Below are 19,011 nucleotides of genomic sequence, written 5' to 3'. Positions count from 1 at the left end.
CGGGGCTCCGTGCTGTGCCTGACACCGACAGCGGGGAAGGATTCAGCACCCGCCTTCATCGGTTCGGGGTTTCCAAGAACTCACCCGACTGCCTAGCTCCCGCCGACCAGAGTGACAGGGCACTTCAGAGTTAACCCCACCAAGAAGAGCACTTTTACGCAATGTTCCTCCCTCGGTCTGATGTCAGGACCCCCAGGGATGTTCTAGGCTTGGAAAGTGCGCCTAGTGTCCCGTTGCAAGACGCAGGAAGCAGCGCCCGATGAAAAGGACCAGGCAGGGTACCTTATTCAGAAGCGGGAAAGGGAAAGAGGACAAGAGAATTTTCTGCAACCCGACCCAAGGTGGCTTGGCTCAAGGTATAGTACCATAGGTACATCCAAGTTGCCTCAATCATGGAAGATGGGAATGTACCGCTTCCCATGCTGACCTTGCCTTGCTGGTGCCGCCCAAAACTCCACCAGCAACTTGCAATTCCGCGCTTCCTTCCTACCTGCGCGCCCGCCCTTCACCGTTTCTTTCACATGGTGGTTCTAGTATAAACCCCATGCCATGCGCCTCTTCAAGTCATGAGCTGGCCGTTTTGACAACCACGTTGTTAATTCCCTCTCTCTCCTCTTCTGAGCTCTGAGTCTTTGGGCTGCCTCCCTCCCGCGCTCCCTCTCTCTCTTTCTCTCTAGCGCGCGGGCTTTTCAACGTTGCGAGAATTATTTCACCCAACGGGATCGACACTGACACAAACAAGCCCTTCGAATTGGTCGCAAGCTTGGTGCAAAGAATCCCCAACTTGGAAACTAAACTAAACCCTCCCCGGTATCGGTGGGTATTTTTCTGATCGAATACCACCCACCCCCGAAAAAAAAGTTCTTGGGCGTTGCGCGCTTGCTGGGTGACACACTCGTGGACACTGCCCAGCTACATTCGCTTTTGCCCCGCGGTACCCGTCCGTACTCCGTCTTCCTGTACGTTCATCCCACCTCCCTGATTCAACTCAGTACGAGGGGGAGCAGTGAGGACAGTGCTGAATAGCCTTCTATTCAACCAGACGTCCTACACTTGCTCCTTTTTTGAGCAAACTTGTTTCTTGTTTTGCTCTTTGATGTACTTGGTGGTCTCGAAGTTTCACGGCCGCAACCCAAAAAGCTGTTGAGCTGCGCGGTATCCTGGCTGGTACTTTTTCGTCGAACGACCAACTCGCTCAAACGCACAATAACCCCCTCCCCTCGTCCCACCGACCTTTGAGGGATAACTGGAGGTGCTCGATCCTTCGTCCGACCTGACGCATACCTTTGACGACCTCCAAGTAGCTCAGGCAGCTATCAGCTAGCCATCGCACCTCGCAATTACCATCACAATGGACTCGGCCGCAGTAGCGATGGAGATTCCCCACCATGACGCACCCGTGTCGCTGAAGAAGAGCCGTACCGCGGCTCTGGAGGCTATGGAGGACATCGTCTACGGATCAGTAAGTTGCCCGCTTGCAAATGAAGCCTTGAGCGAATTTCGCTGACGAGCCAATTACTACCAGGTCGCCGGCGTTGTCGGAAAATACATCGAGTACCCCTTCGACACGGTCAAGGTCCGCCTCCAATCCCAACCCGACAACCAGCCCCTCCGCTACAAGGGCCCGATCGACTGTTTTCGCCAGTCCTTCAAGGCTGAAGGCTTCCGCGGCCTATACCGCGGTATCAGCGCACCGCTCGTCGGAGCCGCGCTCGAGAACAGCAGTCTGTTCTTCTTCGAACGGATCGGTCGCGCCGCCGTATACCAGTCGGGCTGGACGCCCCAAGGCCAGGAGCTGTCACTCTCAGCCCTGTGGTTCACCGGTGCCTTCTCCGGCTTCTTTACTTCATACGTCCTGACGCCCGTTGAACTCGTCAAGTGCAAGATCCAGGCCCCTGCCGGCGCCGACGGCTTGGGGGCACCACAACAGCTGCGCCCGCTGTCTGTCGTCCGCGATATCTACCGCCACCAAGGCATCAGGGGCTTCTGGCATGGACAGATGGGTACTCTGATCCGCGAGTCGGGCGGCTGCGCTGCATGGTTCGGCAGCAAGGAGACGGTTACGAAGATGTTCAACGTGCTCAACGCCAGGTCGGCCAAGACGCAAGTAGAGAAGGACGCCTTGGTTGGGAAGCCACTACCGCTGTGGCAACAGGCGCTGGCGGGCGCCTCGGGCGGTGTGTCATACAACTTCCTCTTCTTCCCGGCCGACACGATCAAGTCGCGCATGCAGACGGCAGCTATCGGCGACGCAGCGCTGAACCGGTCATTCTGGCAGGAAGGCGCGGCCGTCTGGCGGCAACACGGCTTGAGGGGTCTGTACCGGGGCTGTGGCATTACGTGCCTTCGCTCGGCGCCCAGCTCGGCCTTCATTTTCATTGTTTTTGACGGCCTCAAGCGACATTTCCCTCTGCAGTAGAGGTCATTTTTTCCCTTTACACGTATCGAAACCCTTTTGAGATATCCCTAGACTTGGGTGGTTGTGGCTGCTGTTGTGGTAGGAAGACGGGGAGGTGGTTTTATACAATTTGGCATTTAGAAGGCGTACAAGGGGATACGATTCCGGAAACAGTATATATACTTATACATGTGCATACACTTTGGGCAGAATTGGCCCGGCTAGATGGATGTGGGTTTTTACCAAAAGTTGGGAAGAGACGTAAGCATAGACTATTGAGTCTTTCATATACAACCTTGAGTCAAAGGCTATACGATTTGATGTGTTGCCATCTACCGTCCGGGGCTTCCTCTTTGAAGACTACTCTTGCTGGCTTAACCAAGGTACCGCGCATTCTTTGCGACTTGTTGGCTTTGATGATGGTAGTAACGTAAATGCTTTACTCGACAGCTGCTGAGACCCACGTCGACCAGTCCTTCCTGTCCTATATTCTCGTCAGTTTTCATACGGCTATGTATGACCTGTGACAACTGTACGCCTTTCATCTATTACAAGCTATTCAGACATTGTCTGCCCGTTGAACGGTTTTCAATTCATACGTTGAGCACATGTTTTCATAAAGATGGATATCGAATTTATTTTCCTAGTAAATGCTCAACGTAAGGAACAGGCCAGCCAATAACCAACTAGAACGCCATAGCACGCAGATACGCCCACCAAGTCCACTCCTCCTCGTCATCTTCCTTCTCTAGACCATTGCACGAGTCACACACGCCCGCACGACAGCGGTAACAATCACAACACTACTGCTTCTTCCCAGCCTTGGCAGCCTGCTCGGCCTCGTATCGCGCCTCGGCGCCCTTGAGGTCCCAGTCGTTGAGGTAGCCCGCTCCCGCGCAGAGGTAGGTCGCGAAGGAGAGCCAGCCGAGGTAGGGGACGAGGCAGGCGCCGGCGACGGCGTCGACGGAGCCCCAGAGATAGGCGAGGTAGGAGTTTATGCCGAGGAGGGCGAGGATGTCGACGGTGGCGGCGACGGGGCGCTTGAGGAGGAAGAAGAGGGGCATCCAGATGAGGTTGAGGCCGAGCTGGATCGTGTAGAGGGTGGCACCATGTTTTGTGTCGGCGATTTGGGAGAGGGTGGAGGTTGGGGAGAGGCCCGTGTGGAAGGCACGGTAGGCGGAGTAGCCCATTAGTCTTGAAGGAGGGTTTGTTAGATACCAGAGAACAGCGTCATCGTGTTGGTGAAGTGTTTTGGGAGAGGAAGTTAGGCTTACCCGTAGAGGAGAGTCCATGCCGGACCAAACACCCACGCGGGAGGGCGGCCGGGAGGGTTCTTGATGGCGGCATAGGTCTTCTTAGTATCCTTGGCTGCATGAGCTTTATTAGTATCGCCTTTTTTGAGGGTGTGAAGTATCCTCAAGGGGAACGTACGCCGCGAAGAGAAGCCGACGGCCGTGCCGAGAGCTATGGGGAGCAGGATCGAGGCGGCTGCATTCTCGAAGACCTGGTGGGGTAAGGTCAGGGCCGGGATGAAGGTTGTCATTGTGGCCGATTTCGGTTATGTAGTCGGTGGGAAATTGACTAGAATTGTGAGAAAGGTATTAGACGCGATAATTGCGAGTGGTGTGTTTATAAGTGAAATGCAACGGTTCGTCTGGAACATGCGATGCGGGTGGTGAGAAGTAACCTCGGGGCGGGTCTCAGTCCGACATGCGAGGAAGCTATCCTCTTACAGGAGAGCTATGACGCAATGTAGAGAAAGTCTCCTGTCAGGAACCACCTCAATCTGGCGACTTCTACTTCGAATTTCGATGTTGACGAACGGGAAAGCGCAAGACAGACGTACTCACGAATCAGAAGGTGCATGTGGTGCTTGTCAATTCTTGAAAGACGATTGGGTCAAAGTAGTGAAAATTGTCACGTTGTCTATCCGCCCATTCTATCTCAGCTGAGGTGGCAGTTTGGCAGATGGGGACCCCCGTTCCTCAGATGGACATGCTTCTGCCGCTACAGGGGTGAAGCTCTGGAGATCGCTGGGATCGACCGCCGTTGTCTGCAGCTCTACAGCAATTGAATTCCACTGGACATTGACCCGCCTGTCACGGCTGGGGGCAGCTGCGACAGCATTAGCAGGTCTCGAGGAAGGCACTGATTACTGCGCTTGCCAGTACCCGGGATGCATTGTGTAGAGAAGGCATAGTCAACTCGAAAAGACTCTTTTTGGACTTGATTGACTGCGGCATCTTATCCATCATAAGGTAAGGTACTTCCCTTGTAGAAAAGGTGCAGATCAGTCAACGACTCGTATCTAGCAAGCACATATGCGAAAACGAGGACGTATGCAGTTAAGAGTGCCGTCGCTGCCGAGGATCCTCCGAAAGAAACACTAAGCCCGTTTCGCTCAAGGTGGACCTCTCCAGCCGACCCTTTGTTCGTGTCTCGCTCCCATCGTCTCGTCGCCCTCTGAGTACGGAGTCGGGTCAGCGTTCCCATCTTCAACCTCTCCTTCGTGCATCCCAAAACCCTCTACCTTTTGGATCACGACAACATCACGCGTCTTATCGTCGAGGCATACGCCCTCGCCATCGGAATAGTTCGTTCTTCCCTTTCTTTCTGCATTATCTTTACTCATCCGCAACCTATTGTCCATCCATCACCTCAATTCAATCCCCATTATTCCTGTCTTCCCTCTCCCAGACCATCCATTCTTACTCCCGCCCAACTGCCTATCCAACCATCCTCGTTTGTCAATCATTCTCAGCAGGCCTCACTTGGCATTCCGTCTTTCTTCTTCTTCCGTTTGCACCGTCATCGTCAGAGTGACGAGTCGGTTTTCAACTCATCTTTGCCCTCTGGCAGCTGCACCACTTTTTACTGCTACTTCCGTCCCGAATTCTCAATTCTTTCTCTATCTCTTCTTCCGTTTCCCTCAGAAGCCGTCCCGTATTCCGCCTGCAGAATGATTTCTCTAACCGCAATCATGTTGCCAATCAACAGGCTTCCTCCTTCCTTCCTTCGATCGAGCAAGCGAAACGAAATCACATGAGTAGCAACCACGCAGCTACCCGACGCCGACGCGATACTTAATCTGGCTGAAGAGGTCAATCGAACTCAACAAAGACGCCATTCACCGTCCCACACACTAGACTCAGCGCGACATATCCACGATGGATTCCTACTCTTCACATCGAGACTCTGCGCGCTCGCCGGGTGACAGGACGTGGAGCAGTCGCGACGACACGCGAGTCAAGGAAGAGCGAGCTGACACATTCTACCGCGGTAGATCGCCCGGTGCGTAGGATCTCTGATTTATCCCATTCAATGGCTCCGGTCGTTTCTTGTCGAGGCTTCTCCCACGACACTGAGCCTTGAATTGGCAAGGATTTACTGGTCAATTACTGACAAATCTTTCAGGCCATGAGCGTCAGCACCGTGACAGACGGCGCTCACGATCCCCAGCTGCTATCGACCGATATGAGCCAAGGGGTCGCGGTCGCGACGACTACGCTGGTGGCAGAGATCGCGATGACCGCCGGGAAAGGAGAATCCAGTCACCGCCATCCAACATTGATCGCTACGTCCCTGGACAGGACAGCAGCGCCTCTGCGCCGATGACCGTCAACCCCCTTGCGGATCCCGTCAAGCTCCCATACCAAGTCGGCTTCTCATACTTTGGCGAATGGTGGAGGATGAACGAAAAGATCAAGGAGGAGAAGGAACGCCAACGTACTGGCCGTCGCCGGGAACCGGAACGTGCCCGAGGCACACGTGAAGCCCAAGAAGAGCGCGAAAAGGAGAAGGCCAAGATTCAGGTCGCGTATGACGCCTACAAGGAAGAACTTCAAGCAAAGATGGCTCGCACTTTCGTTGGCGAGCACAAGAAGGAGCAGTGGTTCCGCGAGCGATACGTCCCTGAAATTCGTGACGGTTTCAGAGCCCAGCTTAACGAATTCCGCCGTGGCGCTTACAGCCAATGGGAGCAAGATCTTGAGTCCGGAACATTTGACGAGTTCTCGCTGGAGGGAATTCCTAAGAGCGAGACTAATGGCCTTGGAGGCCTCGTAGAGAAGGAGGAAGGTGAAGCAACCGCCGCCAACGAGATCCTGGGCGTGGGAGACCTTGTGCCAGCCAACGGCGGTGACATCAGAGACGAGAACCTGTACCAGCCTACCCTTCTCATCAAGACCATTGCGCCCCATGTCAGCAGACAAAACCTCGAGACTTTCTGCAAGGAGCATCTCGGCGAAGAAGAGGGCGGCTTCAAGTGGCTTTCTCTGTCAGATCCCAACCCCAGCAAGCGGTATCATCGTATTGGTTGGGTTATGCTTCACCCTTCATCAGAAGTTGCCCCCGCAGTCGTTGACCGCGTCGACCCCAAGGATGAGGATGGCGATATGCCTTTGAAGTCGCCTGCAGTCGTGTCGACTGCTGAGAAGGCACTTGATGCTGTCAACGGCAAGACTGTCAAGGACGAAGTCAGGGGCGATTTCGTCTGCCACGTCGGTGTGCACAACCCTCCCAGTCACCCCAGAAAGAAGGCTCTCTGGGATCTGTTCTCTGCACCCGAGCGAGTTGAGAAGGACTTGGGCCTGGTTCAACGACTTGTCAACAAGTTTGAGGAAGACTTCGGCTCTGACTTCAACGCCGTCTTAAAGATTGAGGAACGTGTCGACGATCTTAAGAACGGCGGCCGCCTTCAGCCCGCAGTCACTGCACCTAAGAAGAAGGCCAAGAAGGAGCGTGACCTCGACGTTGATGACGGCATGGAAGACGAAGAGGATGGTGCCATTGACGATGACGAAGATGAAGGTGCTGTTGAGGAGGACGACGTTGACGACGAAGACCTCCTGGTCAAGAAGAAGCAGCTGGATCTCATGATTGAGTATCTCAGACGCGTCTACAACTTTTGCTTCTTCTGTGTCTTTGAGAGCGATTCAATTCATGAGCTCACTCGCAAGTGCCCCGGTGGTCACCTGCGTCGCCCGAGGACCACCCTTAGCACTTCCGCCAAGGCCGTTGCGCGTGCTAGTGCCAATGGGGAGCCATTCCCTGGCAAGAAGCGCAGCGAGATCGAGGAGGAAGGCGAAGCGACTGAGGACAAGAAGTTCCGCGGTACTACCGGCAAGGCAGAACAACAGCTGCTTCGCGCCTACAACTGGGTCAAGACTTTCGAGGACAAGATTATGCAAATCCTTGAGCCCGAAACGGCAGACCTGCGCAAGCTTGGAGGCCGCCCCGTTGAGGATGCCGTCAGTGACGAGCTGCTGAAATACGTCAAGCAGGAGGACGAGCACAAATGGAGATGCAAGGTTCCCGAGTGTGCCAAGTTGTTCAAGGAAGAGCATTTCTGGCGCAAGCACGTCGAGAAGCGCCACAACGAATGGCTCGAAACCATTGAGCAAGAGGCAAGTCACCTTTCCCAGCTACTTGACGTCAGCTGCTAACCAACTCCACAGTTCCACCTTATCAACGCCTATGTCATGGACCCATCTCACATTGCTCCATCAAGGACTGATGCTAATTCCAACGGTCACTTCCCTCCGGCTAATGGTTCTTCTGCAACTGGAACCCCTCGTGGATTCAACTTGCAGAACTTTACTATGAATGGCATGATGCCCATCCCTGGATTCCCCATGCCACCCGGCGGGTTCCCGCCGTTCGTCGGTGGCGGACATCCCGGTATGCAGTCCGGATGGAATGCTGGTGGCGATGACCGCGGAGGCTCTGGCCCCATTCGCCGCGGAGGTATGAGCGGTAGCCGTGGAAACTACCGAAGCGGTCCCTATGACCGACGCCCGAATCCCCGTTGGGACGGTCAAATGAGGGGAGGAGGCCGCGGTGGCGCCGGCAAGTGGGGAGACGGTGCTGCCGGCGGTGGAGCGGCTGTCGGCCCACGGGAGGCCACTCAGGGACGTAGTCTCAAGAGCTACGAGGATCTCGATCACGTCGCTGGCGGCGGCGGCGGAGAGCTGAATTATTAGGACAAGAACTACTCCCATCGCTTGGAACGTCGCAAAACAGTGGTCAAGGAGGGATAGAACCATTGGTTGTTATTAAGAAATTTTGACTCGTGCGACTGGTCACGGGCGCCGAGAATGACGCTCTACCGGGGGCTTGCTTCTTACAACATGGGCATTGCATAATCATCGGGCACATCAAGTTGTACTTTGTAAAATAACAAAATTTCGGGGTTAGGTTGGGATTGCGAATGAAAACGGGTTTTAATTATTTGACCTGGATCATCAGACAAACAAAGTCTTGTCAGTATCCTCCCATACTGAGCAATGCTGATTCAAATGCCCTCTCATGTCCTTTGTTATAGATTGTGCCGTCTATGTCAATAAGCAGAAGTACAGTAAAGAGTCCACGCACAAAGTCTCCCAACAGCCAAGGCTATTCTTCATCTCTTTTTGTTTGTTGCTGGCATTGTATTGTTGCCTCTGATTGACAAAGGCCCCTTTCATTGAGGGCTTGGTATTTGAGGATGTAATTTCGCCATTTGCTCTGGGCGCAACAATTTTTTTGAGACTTATTCAACTTTGCTAGCACTGAATATCTTTTGCTGTGAGACTGTGCAGGGCAATTCTCATACAGATCTAGATAGTCAAGAGATCTGGACGCGTGTTGTCATCACTCTCTTTCACAAACTACTTCACTTTCCATGGCTGTATATGAATGCTACTAGCTCAAACAATCCCGTTCCGATATGACGCGTTCATGATGTTCATAGCCGGATCAGGACTCTTCTCTCGTCAAGTGAAAATTTGAACTGAAATTCTATTCTTTACATGAGAAATGATGTCTCGTTCTTACTGTTCGTGTCTGTATACCTGTTTGATACCGGGACATCAAACGTTGCCGGCCTGGACAGGCATGTTTGCTGCTAGGTACTTGTCTGCAAGCTTGAGAGTCGGGGGCAAGTATTGGCTTTTACCCTCAGTAGCTAAAACTCGTTTTAGGATTCTTTCCTCAACATAACATCTAGTGTTTAGCTATAGTAAGAAACACGGTCTTGATATCTACTTGGTGACAGCACTGTCACTTCCTTAGGCTGGTATAAGAACCATGACTTCTTTGTTTTCCATAGCTCAGAAGTGAAGAATATAGTCGCGTGTAGCCAGGTTCGCCTCTGGCTTCACGTTGGTGAACGTATTCGAATCCGAATACGTAGGGCGAAGGGAGCTAGCTGTCTGAGGAATGATGAACGCGATGAGAGAATGTGTTCAACATAAAGAATGAATAATATCACCAAGAAAGAACGTCGATATAAGGCAGCAGCATCACTCTCACATGCAGTCCGACTAGACCCAAACCCCGGGAACCCGCCAACCTTGCCTTTCGATCTTATCCTCAACTCCTGACTTACAAGACTACGAGAGGAGCAGAGTAAAGGGTACATAGATTATAGATTTAAAGGACGGAGCACCCCGCATTTCGAAGCTGCCGAGGCCATCCAGCTGAGTGGTTGATTAGTATGAACAAACCGAGACGCTGGTGTTTCTCAGGCATATGGTTCGACTCCTACAACCCAGCTGTTCGACAGTCAAGTTTGCCTCTGCTGACATATCATCACAAGAGCACGCAACACGTTCGGTATACATGAAGCAGGTCAAAGGGTCAAGTCTCACTGAACGCCGCGAACTTTTCTATTCTACATGGGTAACTTCATGATGCTCTCAACTCCTCACAGAAGCCTTTAGGGCCCCATCCAGCCTTTCCAAGTCAGGGCTCACACTCTCGTGGCTCTTGAGCGTCATGACTGCCGCCTTTTGCGCGACATCGATCAAGTCCTCCACCTTGCCCCCCTTTGACAGGCCAGCAATGAGAACTCCCAAGAACGTATCACCAACCCCATTGACGGATACAATCTCGTCGAGGGCAACCTTCTCAGCAGGCGGGAACAAGCGCATGTAGACGCCGCCGACGGTGGGATGATCAACGTAGCCTCTCGTAAGCAGCCACTTCTCTTCGTTTCTATCCTTGAGTCTGGGATCATTCTTGCCTAGAATCGTAGTCAGGAGAACACCCTTGGACCCCAGCTTTGTGACTAAGGTAGGGATGTACGGCAGGAGGTGAACCGTCTGCACGGGGATGCCCGCGTCAGTCATCTCCTTGGACGTAAGAGCCACGAAGCGGTCTCGCGCACCGCGCATGTTGAAGGCGTCAATGACCTCGAACCACTCGGGCGTATCAAAGAAGCCATTCTCCTTGGCCGCGCTATACATGGCGTTAAGCTCAAAATTATTGGGCGACGCGATGTCGATGCCGGGGCTGGGAAAGACGCCGAGGTGCGGGTGCTCTTTGGGAAAGAGACCGATGGACTTGGCCGTCGAGACGGGCTCAAAGGCGACCTTGCACCCTTGCTCGCGGCCGGCGTCGATCCACGCCCGGACGTCCTTGGGGCTCCAGTTGCCGTCGACGACGAGCCATGCCGGCTTGGCGCCGGCGACGGCGGACTTCCAGTAGTCTGGGAAGGAGTGGTTGGCGAAGATGCCCATGTCGGCCATGGCCATGACGAGGTTCTTCTCGGCGTCGTTGACGGCGACGTACTGCGCCGTCCGGTTCGCGACGTGGTACTCGGAGGTGAGCTGGCGGATGTAGGTTGTCTCGAGGCCTGAAGCTTTGAGAGAGGACAGGACGGTTGCGCCGGCGCTTTTCACTTCGTTAGGTGTGGAATTGTAGGTATAAGGGGGGAGCGGGCTTACACATCGTCACCGATCAAGCTACATAGGCGTACTGTCGTGTCTTTGCTTACTCTGTGAGCTGCTAGAGCGACGTTGTGACCGACGCCGCCGATGGACTGGTTGATACAAGCAGGGTTTGAGGTTTGCATATGAGGCGCGACCTCTTTCTTGTCACCCAGGGGATGGTAGTCGCAGCTCAGGTCAATCGCTACGGAGCCCGCCACAAGCACATCGGCCTTGCTGGACTTGGGTTCTTCCACTTTGACGGTAGCTTTAGGGGGAATGTCATAACCAGAAACATGCGTGCTCGAAGAACTATCTACGCAGTCAGAGTCCGAGTCCCCGGCTGAGCTATATACAACGAAATCGAAAACTTACGATTTCGAAACGCCCTCGTTCAGCAGTTTCGAGAGCTCCACCGAGATCTTGGTAGCCCGCGCCACGTTGGACCTCACCAACGCCTTGTTGGCCAGCGTGCTTCGCTCCTCCGTCAGCTGCCTGATCCTGCCGAGGACGTAGGGCGTGTTCTTGGCGCCCGTGAAGCCCTTCTCAATGGCCTCCGTGACCGCCGTCTCGATGACGGCGTCCATCTCCGCGCGGGGGATGCCGTACTCCTCGGGGATCGGGTTGGCGAAGAGCATGCCGGACTCGATGCCTAGGCTTTCCTGCGCCAAGATCATGGCGGCGGCCTCGCGCTCGGTCTGGACGACCGCGGGGCTCTTTGTGCCGCTCTCGCGGGCCCAAAAGGCGGGGAAATCGACGTTGCCGGTTCGGCCGTCGGCGAAAGTCGCGACGAAGGCGCCGTGCGTCTCGAGGAACTCGAGCGTGCGCGGGATGTCGAGGAAACCCTTGCAACCTGAGCTCACGACGGCCACGCGCGTGCGGCCGAGCTCCGTGAGGTCTGCGGAGACGTCGAGGGAGTTCTCGCCGCCGCGGTGAACGCCGCCTAGGCCGCCAGTGCCGAAGACGCGGATGCCTGCGAGTCTTGAGAGTAGCATGGTTCCGGCAATGGTGGTGCCGCCATGGACCTTCTTTCCAGTGATTCCCTGAGATATGTTAGAACTGAGGCATGGAATGTGCGCAGAAGACGTCTGTCAATGGACCAACACGAATATAGCGCAATGCTATCTAGTGACTTACCAGTCCAACGAGGTGAGCAACATCTCTCCTCGACACCTTGCCCGCCGTGCCAGAATCGACCATGAAGGCAACCTCAGCTTCCGTCATTCCAACGATAGGCTCGCCGTTCAGGATACCACACACAGCAGGAACACCGCCGCCCTGACGGACAATGTCTTCCAGGCCGAGATCATTGCCCAGCGCACCGTGTGTGTAGATTGTAGACTCCAAAGCCACAACCGGCTTATTTGTGGCAACGGCATCGGCAACCTCTTCAGAAACACGCAGGAGATTCTTCAGTCCGCCTGATTGGTATGCGGCGGCGCTCATGTGACGACGTGCTGGGTTGGCCCCAACAGTTTGGCGCGAGAGCTGCAGCTGCGAGAGAGCTTGTCTGGCCAAGCGGCAAGATGAGCGTGGGACAATCATGTTTGATAGACGACGGCGATGTGCCGTGCCCCTGGTTGCTTGGTTGTCTTGTTGTGGATGAACTGATCAATGTTTTGCTTCTTCGACAAGGAGAGTGGCCGCCAAGCTTGTCGTACTAAGCTATAAAAGTCGAGACTGCTACTGAGAGCTGAACACGATTCAATTAGGCTCGCTGGGTGCTCAACATATAAGATGAACGTCTAGCTCTCAAGAGCAGCGGAATACGGCGATATGAGAAGACGCCCTACCAAGTACCCAGAGCCGAGGTGCACGCCCTCCGAAATACAGTGGTGCTTACCTTACTTACAAGGAAGGTCCAGACTGGAACCCCACCGCGCCACGCTACCTGTGGCTTAGCGTAGGTGCATTTCGCGATCCCACGATACTCACTCTCACAACTCATAACCATGACAAAAACTTCACAAACACCACCCATTCTTCACGATAACTCATAAAATGATAAGTCTGGGCAAAAGAATACTCCTCGACGGGGAATTGAACCCCGGTCCCCTGCGAATCGCTGACTTTTCAATGACAAGCAGATATCCTCACCACTAGACTATCGGGGATGTGTGGATGTTTTCATCCAGTGATAGTTGGTTGACGGCTCAGACCCGCTGAGGGTATATGAATGATCCATCCCTTAGCGCAAGAACAGACATAGCCCTAAGCTTGGCAAAATAGTATGCCGGCCGAGACATATCTTAATCCCTTTTTATTACTACTACTTCTCTTATTGCCTCTGTCATTACACTCTTTTTTAGCTTCTTAAGACATATTGTCAATAGAATAATTACAGAGTAAAGAAAAGTAGTTGTCTTGGCGATAATTATAGTATTAGGAACAGAGCTCAAGATATACTTAGACTTGGGGATACCGATTTCTAGTCCGATCTCTTACTCCCGTCGGGGTCAAGGAAGCAGGCCTTCTCGAGGGTGTCTTTCTCTTCGTCGTCGGGGAGGTTGAAAGTAACAGCAAATAGAGTCATATACTATTACAAGACACCGTTCTGCCATTCTATTGTGGGACAGGTCGAGGCACTAAAACCCTCGGCCTCCTTATAGCTTTCTGCTTTGCAGGATAAAGTTGCCACGAACCCGGCTCGGTATATACACGGTCACTACATAAACACTACAATCAGCCTATCATGGCGCACACAAACACTGTCGACTGTGGGTTCATCACGGGCTTGATCACCGAGGGCGATGGAAAAGAGTATTCCTGCCTGAGCCACTTTATCGACCACTGGCCGACCATCGATAGCTACCTTGCCAGGGAGTCTGATAGTTTCGTCGTGCTTCTATAGAAGCTGCCCGATGGATTTACCCCTTGGTAGTAGTCGCGATGCCATCTTCATCGTCGGTGTCGCTACCACAGGCTGTGTGGCTGCTTAGGGAGTAAATAAGGTGGTAAGGCCAGATCTGGATACGAGCTCAATAGACTCTTACGCGGGTGATAGATTCATCCACTGCTCCCCTGGGCCAAATCTGCCACTCCCATAGCGAACAAAGGAAAACAATAACATATATATGTTTTTTTTAGAGAAATGCTTTAGCTTATTCTATATTGTTATATATTACTCTATCAATTGTTTTTGGCTTATTCCGTGCTGAATAGGCCTTGGTTGGAATGTGAGAGCTTGAGAGGGCCGGCGAATGGTTTTTAGCTTTATAACTAGACATAACCTCGCGAGACTAGACTTGGGCGACGACACCAAGGCCATCGAGGAGACCGGAGCCGAGCAGTCATCTCTGCCTTCATCAAGGCCCAAGAACAAGACGCAGCGACAAGCTACTCGTCGCAGGATTCATTACAAGGAGGACACAGACGGCGACATCTCTAGCGATGAAGGCGAGGACGATGACGATGACGAAGACGACGATCAGAGTACAGTCACAGAGGCCATGACCGACGATGGCATGAGTCTGTCAAGTCTCGCATCAGGAGAGGAGTATACAGCGGAGGAACTAGCCGACGCTCAGAATCAGCTGAACAACCAAAAGAGTTACGCCCTGGTGCCGACGAGGACAAGAAAGTAAGACGAGCAAAAAAGAGGAAATTAGCAGAAGAAGTAGAGGATAACTAAAAAGCAAGAAATAAAATAATATCTCTAGATACTAAGATCACAAACTACTAGTTAAGTAGGCGACATAGTCGTTTACCGCTCTATAGGTATTACAGTACCTAGCTCTCTTATCCTTCTTCTTAAGAGTATTATCTCATGAATATATAAAATACAAAGATAAGAAGAATGATGAAGACAGTGAGAACAATGAGGATAATAAAAATAATAAGGATAATAAGAATAGTAAAGGCAGTAAGAACGATAAAGATAATAAGAAGAATAAAGATAGTGGAAACCTCAAGAATAAAGATAAGAAGAATAAGAAAGTCAGGAACAATCAAGAGGTAAGTAGGTATCATGGTCGAGTGTCGACCAGCATCTTATTTTGTCACCCATTTGCCAGTTTGAGTCTCGTTAGGAGGGGTCCTAAATGCCCCGCAATCGAGCCTTATCATCACTCAAATGCCATTGGTTGAGTTGTTTCCCAGCGTGTACAGCTACGCCAATCAAATCCTCCTTGAAGATGCAAGGCTGAAAGCTCCATCAAAAAAATTCTGGACGTCCTCTGCAAGCCGCCCGTCCATTCCCACCTCGATCCGCTGGTGCGCCCACGACCGAACGAGACAAGAAAATCACCACCGACCGGCGACAATGGCAAAAGAACAACCGTTTGAGCAATCCTCCGAAGAGGAAGAGGTCACCTCCTCCGAGGAGTCAGAATTTGAGGAGGAAGTCCCCCGCCAACGCAAACCGAAACCCGTGTTCGACGAAAAGGATTCCGACGAAGAGGAGCTCGAGAAGCTGGTCCTGGGAGGCAAGGCCGATTTCCGCGAACAGCTCTTCCGCAACGATGTTCTCGGCGATATCGAACGACTCGAGAGAGAAAAGAACCTCCAGCTCACCAAGCCGGACGACGAGCCCACACTAGAGGAAGTCGCCGACCACGATCTCTTCTTCCTCGACACCGGAGTCCCCGCGGCAAAGGGCGGCGCAAAGGCGGGCAGCAAGCAAGAGCCAGCGGCCGTTGACGAGAACGCGCCTGCGTGGGAGGATAGTGATGACGAGCGATTGACCGTTTCCCTGGCGGCCGCGACGAGGTTACGAAAGCTGCGCATCACCGAGGCCGAGGACATGGTCAGCGGCGCAGAGTACAGCAGAAGACTGAGACAGCAATTCGTCCGCCTCAACCCGCTGCCAAAATGGGCGCAGGAGCCTTCGTCCGAGGGAAGGCCCGCAAAGAGGAGAAGGCGCTCCTCGGCCGCCGCCTCCGACTCCTCTATTAGCTCCGACGAAGAAGGCAGCGATACGAACCTCTCCGCGGCGCCCCTCGAGAAGTTCATGCGCGACGTCCACCGCCTCGCCGGCAAAGGCGCTGCCAACGGCGGCAAAGCCCGCCTCCGCCCCGAAGTCATTGACATCCAGCGCACGCGCGAGATCCCCGACACCCACAAGGCAGCCGTCAACAACCTCTCCTTCCACCCGCGATACCCCGTCCTCCTCTCCTCGAGCGTCTCCTCCGTGCTCTACCTGCACCACCTCAACCCGACGGCCCACCCGACGGCGAACCCGATGCTTACCTCAGTGCAGGCCAAGGGCGTCGACGTCCGCCGCGCAGAGTTCCTCTACCCGTCGGGCGACCAAATTTTCTTCGCCGGCCGGCGCAAATTCTTCCACAGCTGGGACCTGCAGACGGGCAACGTGCAAAAGACGTCGCAGATCCAGGGCCACAGGCTCGAGCACAAGACCATGGAGCGCTTCAAGCTTAGCCCCTGCGGGCGGTACATGGGTCTCGTGGCGTCGACGCGCAAGGGCGGCGGCATCATCAACATCATCAGCACCGAGTCGAGGCAGTGGATCGCTGCCGCCCGGTTGGACAGCCGGCACGGCATCGCCGACTTCGTGTGGTGGAGCAACGGCGAGGGCATGTCAATCCTCGGTCGGGATGGCTCCGTCGGAGAGTACAGCGTGGCCGAGAAGCGGTTCCTGGCTGTATGGCACGACGATGGCTGCGTGGGCGGCATCGTCATCGCGCTGGGTGGCCATCAGGGCCCCGAACTCCTCGGCGACGACAGGTGGGTTGCCGTCGGCTCCAGCAGCGGCATCACCAACATTTACGATCGCCACACGCTCGTCAAGACGTCGTCCAAGGCCGGCGAGGTCGACGTCGAGCAGCGGCCCGAGCCGACGCGCACGTTTGAGCAGCTCGTCACACCCATCACGGTGTTGACCTTCTCCCCCGACGGCCAGCTGATGGCATTCGGCAGCACAGAGTCCAAGGACGCGCTGCGCCTGGTTCACCTCCCCAGCTGCACCGTCTACAGGAACTGGCCCACGGAACAGACGCCCCTGGGCAGAATCACGAGCGTTGCGTTTGGGCGGAGCAGCGAGCTTCTCGCGGTCGGCAATGATACGGGCAAGATTAGAATGTGGGAGATTAGGAGTTAAGAAGGGTATCCAAAAAAGAAAATTCGGTTGGCATGTTTGTGTATTGAGGTTAATCATCTGGCGTGAGGGCCTGTCTTAATTACATCTTCCTGCATCAAAAACGGGCTGTCCTCTGTGCTCTCGCCATGTCGCCCTTTCACTCATCTCCCCTTTTAGCATTGGAACCTCCCAGCATTAAAATCTCATCTTGCGCCGTAGGGAGCGGAGCGGATCACCCTTGGGAAGCTCCTTGCTGGACATGAACATGCGGTTCTTGCGGCAATACCGTCCAAGCTGGGAGGGATTCTTGAAGAACTCAACCTCGCCCGGTCGGTTCTCGACACTGAGAAACTGCTTGATGCTGACGTGGACCGTCTTCAGGGCCTTTATTCATAGGAAATTCACTTTGTCAGCCGCCGATATATCACGCAGTGGTTCTTGAGGGTAACTCACCTTTCGACATTGGGTCTTGGTGGGCAGATCCGCTTCCAGACCCAGATCACCGCAGAGACGCTGCCAGTCGGCCAGCTCTCTCTTGCCAAAGTACTCCTCCCAGCGCGCGACGAGGTTCGTCTGAACCTTCGCCTGCTCCTTCTCGGTCAGCTTCCTGTTCATCCTTGGCGCGCTGTTCTCGCCGTTCGCCTTCTTCTCCTCATTAGGATCGATGTTCTTGGGGTTCTTGAGGTCATCCAAGGCCTCCTTCAGCTCAACACAATCCAAGATCGCATCATTACCCTTCTGATCATGACCGTCGTCGTTGCTGCCTCCGTTTGCATGATCCTCCCTCTTGATGTTCAACTGGATCATCATCTCCTCAATGTCGCGGAGATCGGCGCCTCCTTCGCCTCCATTATTGCCATTCTCCTCACCCTCAGCCTCCTCCTCCTTCTTGATGGTGAGCTCGCCCATCATCTTCTCCAAGTTCTGCAGCTTGGCGCCTCCTTCCTCAGTTGCGGCCTTCTCCCGGGCCTTGCGGGCAGCGTTCTTGGTTCTGCGAGTCATCGTCGGTGTGAAGGGAAATGAATGAGGCCGGATCTGAGAGAAGTAAATAGCGGATGCGAGGTGAGATGTTCCTCAACCTCAAACGAGTATGAGAATGAGCATGAGCCGATGCCGATATGACCGAAAGCGATTTTATGCGGGCGCTCCGTTTGACCCGTGTTGGTTCAATAAGGGGGATAAGGTCGCACAAACCCGCCGCGGAAGGATGGCGATCGCAAAAGGTGGGAGAAAAGATGAAGTGAGGAACGAAGACTCACTCGACTGAGAAGCAGGCGTTTATTATTCCACTCGTGTATTCAGGATAATACTGAGAGCCATGAAGTATTGCGTCTCAACTTTAGGACGTACATGGACCCTGAACGGCGCAGCATGAGATTGTCTCTGGTCTTAGCACAAACCTTGATCCCAGTCACATTTAATTACAGCAAACTCAAACCAAATCCAGTGCAAGGCAAAGAAGACGAGCAGGGGAATCATATTCATATATACGTTAAGAGACGTTCAAGTACTGGTCGATGGCGGATGGGATTCTCTGTACCGCGTGGTCGTGTAGAGACAGCCGAGCAAGTTTGACACGTCCAATAAGGCGCTCTAGGCATACAGATTGAAAGACATGCCAAGTTTAGAGTAGCCTCGGAAGAGACAAACATTTCCCCGAGATAACCATCTGCGCCTCTGGGTAAAGAAAGAACAAGCAACAAAACTTCGACAAAATTGTGTATGACACAATCACACTATTGCAGCACTACTACTCTTGAACACTATCATTCAGAAATAGACGTGGAGATCTCGTGGTTATGCACCCCGAGATAACCGTTCAAGGTGCTCGAGGCAAGGCACTCGAGGTTTAGATCCCATGCAAGCTTGTTCATTTATCTACCCTTGCCTCG

At 53.6% G+C, this 19,011-nt stretch overlaps 7 protein-coding genes across 7 annotated transcripts; 4 read left to right on the top strand and 3 right to left on the bottom strand.

Annotated features, from left to right (window-relative positions):
- Positions 1 to 1,351: 1,351 nt before the first annotated feature.
- CPAR01_02942 (uncharacterized protein) lies at positions 1,352 to 2,419 on the top strand (the record flags this gene model as incomplete). Its single annotated transcript, XM_060487229.1, has 2 exons — positions 1,352 to 1,462; positions 1,526 to 2,419. 2 exons carry the CDS (start codon positions 1,352 to 1,354, stop codon positions 2,417 to 2,419), a joined length of 1,005 nt encoding a protein of 334 aa, XP_060354557.1.
- Positions 2,420 to 3,201: 782 nt separating this feature from the next.
- Positions 3,202 to 3,941, bottom strand: CPAR01_02941 (TspO/MBR family protein; the record flags this gene model as incomplete). Its single annotated transcript, XM_060487228.1, has 3 exons — positions 3,202 to 3,592; positions 3,673 to 3,766; positions 3,830 to 3,941. The coding sequence occupies 3 exons, from the start codon at positions 3,939 to 3,941 to the stop codon at positions 3,202 to 3,204; spliced, it is 597 nt and encodes a 198-aa protein (XP_060354556.1).
- Positions 3,942 to 5,565: 1,624 nt separating this feature from the next.
- On the top strand, positions 5,566 to 8,379 carry CPAR01_02940 (arsenite resistance protein Ars2; the record flags this gene model as incomplete). The annotated part of the gene is made up of 3 exons (XM_060487227.1): positions 5,566 to 5,689; positions 5,813 to 7,830; positions 7,855 to 8,379. The coding sequence occupies 3 exons, from the start codon at positions 5,566 to 5,568 to the stop codon at positions 8,377 to 8,379; spliced, it is 2,667 nt and encodes an 888-aa protein (XP_060354555.1).
- Positions 8,380 to 10,074: 1,695 nt separating this feature from the next.
- Positions 10,075 to 12,630, bottom strand: CPAR01_02939 (indigoidine synthase A like protein; the record flags this gene model as incomplete). Its single annotated transcript, XM_060487226.1, has 4 exons — positions 10,075 to 11,050; positions 11,104 to 11,397; positions 11,461 to 12,128; positions 12,223 to 12,630. 4 exons carry the CDS (start codon positions 12,628 to 12,630, stop codon positions 10,075 to 10,077), a joined length of 2,346 nt encoding a protein of 781 aa, XP_060354554.1.
- Positions 12,631 to 13,777: 1,147 nt separating this feature from the next.
- Positions 13,778 to 14,669, top strand: CPAR01_02938 (uncharacterized protein; the record flags this gene model as incomplete). Its single annotated transcript, XM_060487225.1, has 2 exons — positions 13,778 to 13,845; positions 14,297 to 14,669. The coding sequence occupies 2 exons, from the start codon at positions 13,778 to 13,780 to the stop codon at positions 14,667 to 14,669; spliced, it is 441 nt and encodes a 146-aa protein (XP_060354553.1).
- Positions 14,670 to 15,346: 677 nt separating this feature from the next.
- Positions 15,347 to 17,140, top strand: CPAR01_02937 (U3 small nucleolar RNA-associated protein; the record flags this gene model as incomplete). Its single annotated transcript, XM_060487224.1, has 1 exon — positions 15,347 to 17,140. The coding sequence occupies one exon, from the start codon at positions 15,347 to 15,349 to the stop codon at positions 17,138 to 17,140; it is 1,794 nt and encodes a 597-aa protein (XP_060354552.1).
- Positions 17,141 to 17,314: 174 nt separating this feature from the next.
- Positions 17,315 to 18,121, bottom strand: CPAR01_02936 (uncharacterized protein; the record flags this gene model as incomplete). Its single annotated transcript, XM_060487223.1, has 2 exons — positions 17,315 to 17,503; positions 17,573 to 18,121. 2 exons carry the CDS (start codon positions 18,119 to 18,121, stop codon positions 17,315 to 17,317), a joined length of 738 nt encoding a protein of 245 aa, XP_060354551.1.
- Between the last annotated feature and the right edge of the window lie 890 nt (positions 18,122 to 19,011).

The sequence above is a fragment of the Colletotrichum paranaense genome (assembly GCF_030867605.1).
Source record: "Colletotrichum paranaense strain IMI 384185 chromosome Unknown Scaffold_2.1, whole genome shotgun sequence".
Taxonomy (NCBI): Eukaryota; Fungi; Ascomycota; class Sordariomycetes; order Glomerellales; family Glomerellaceae; genus Colletotrichum; species Colletotrichum paranaense.
Note: the sequence above shows the minus strand (reverse complement) of the source record. Positions and strands in the feature narration are given on the sequence as shown.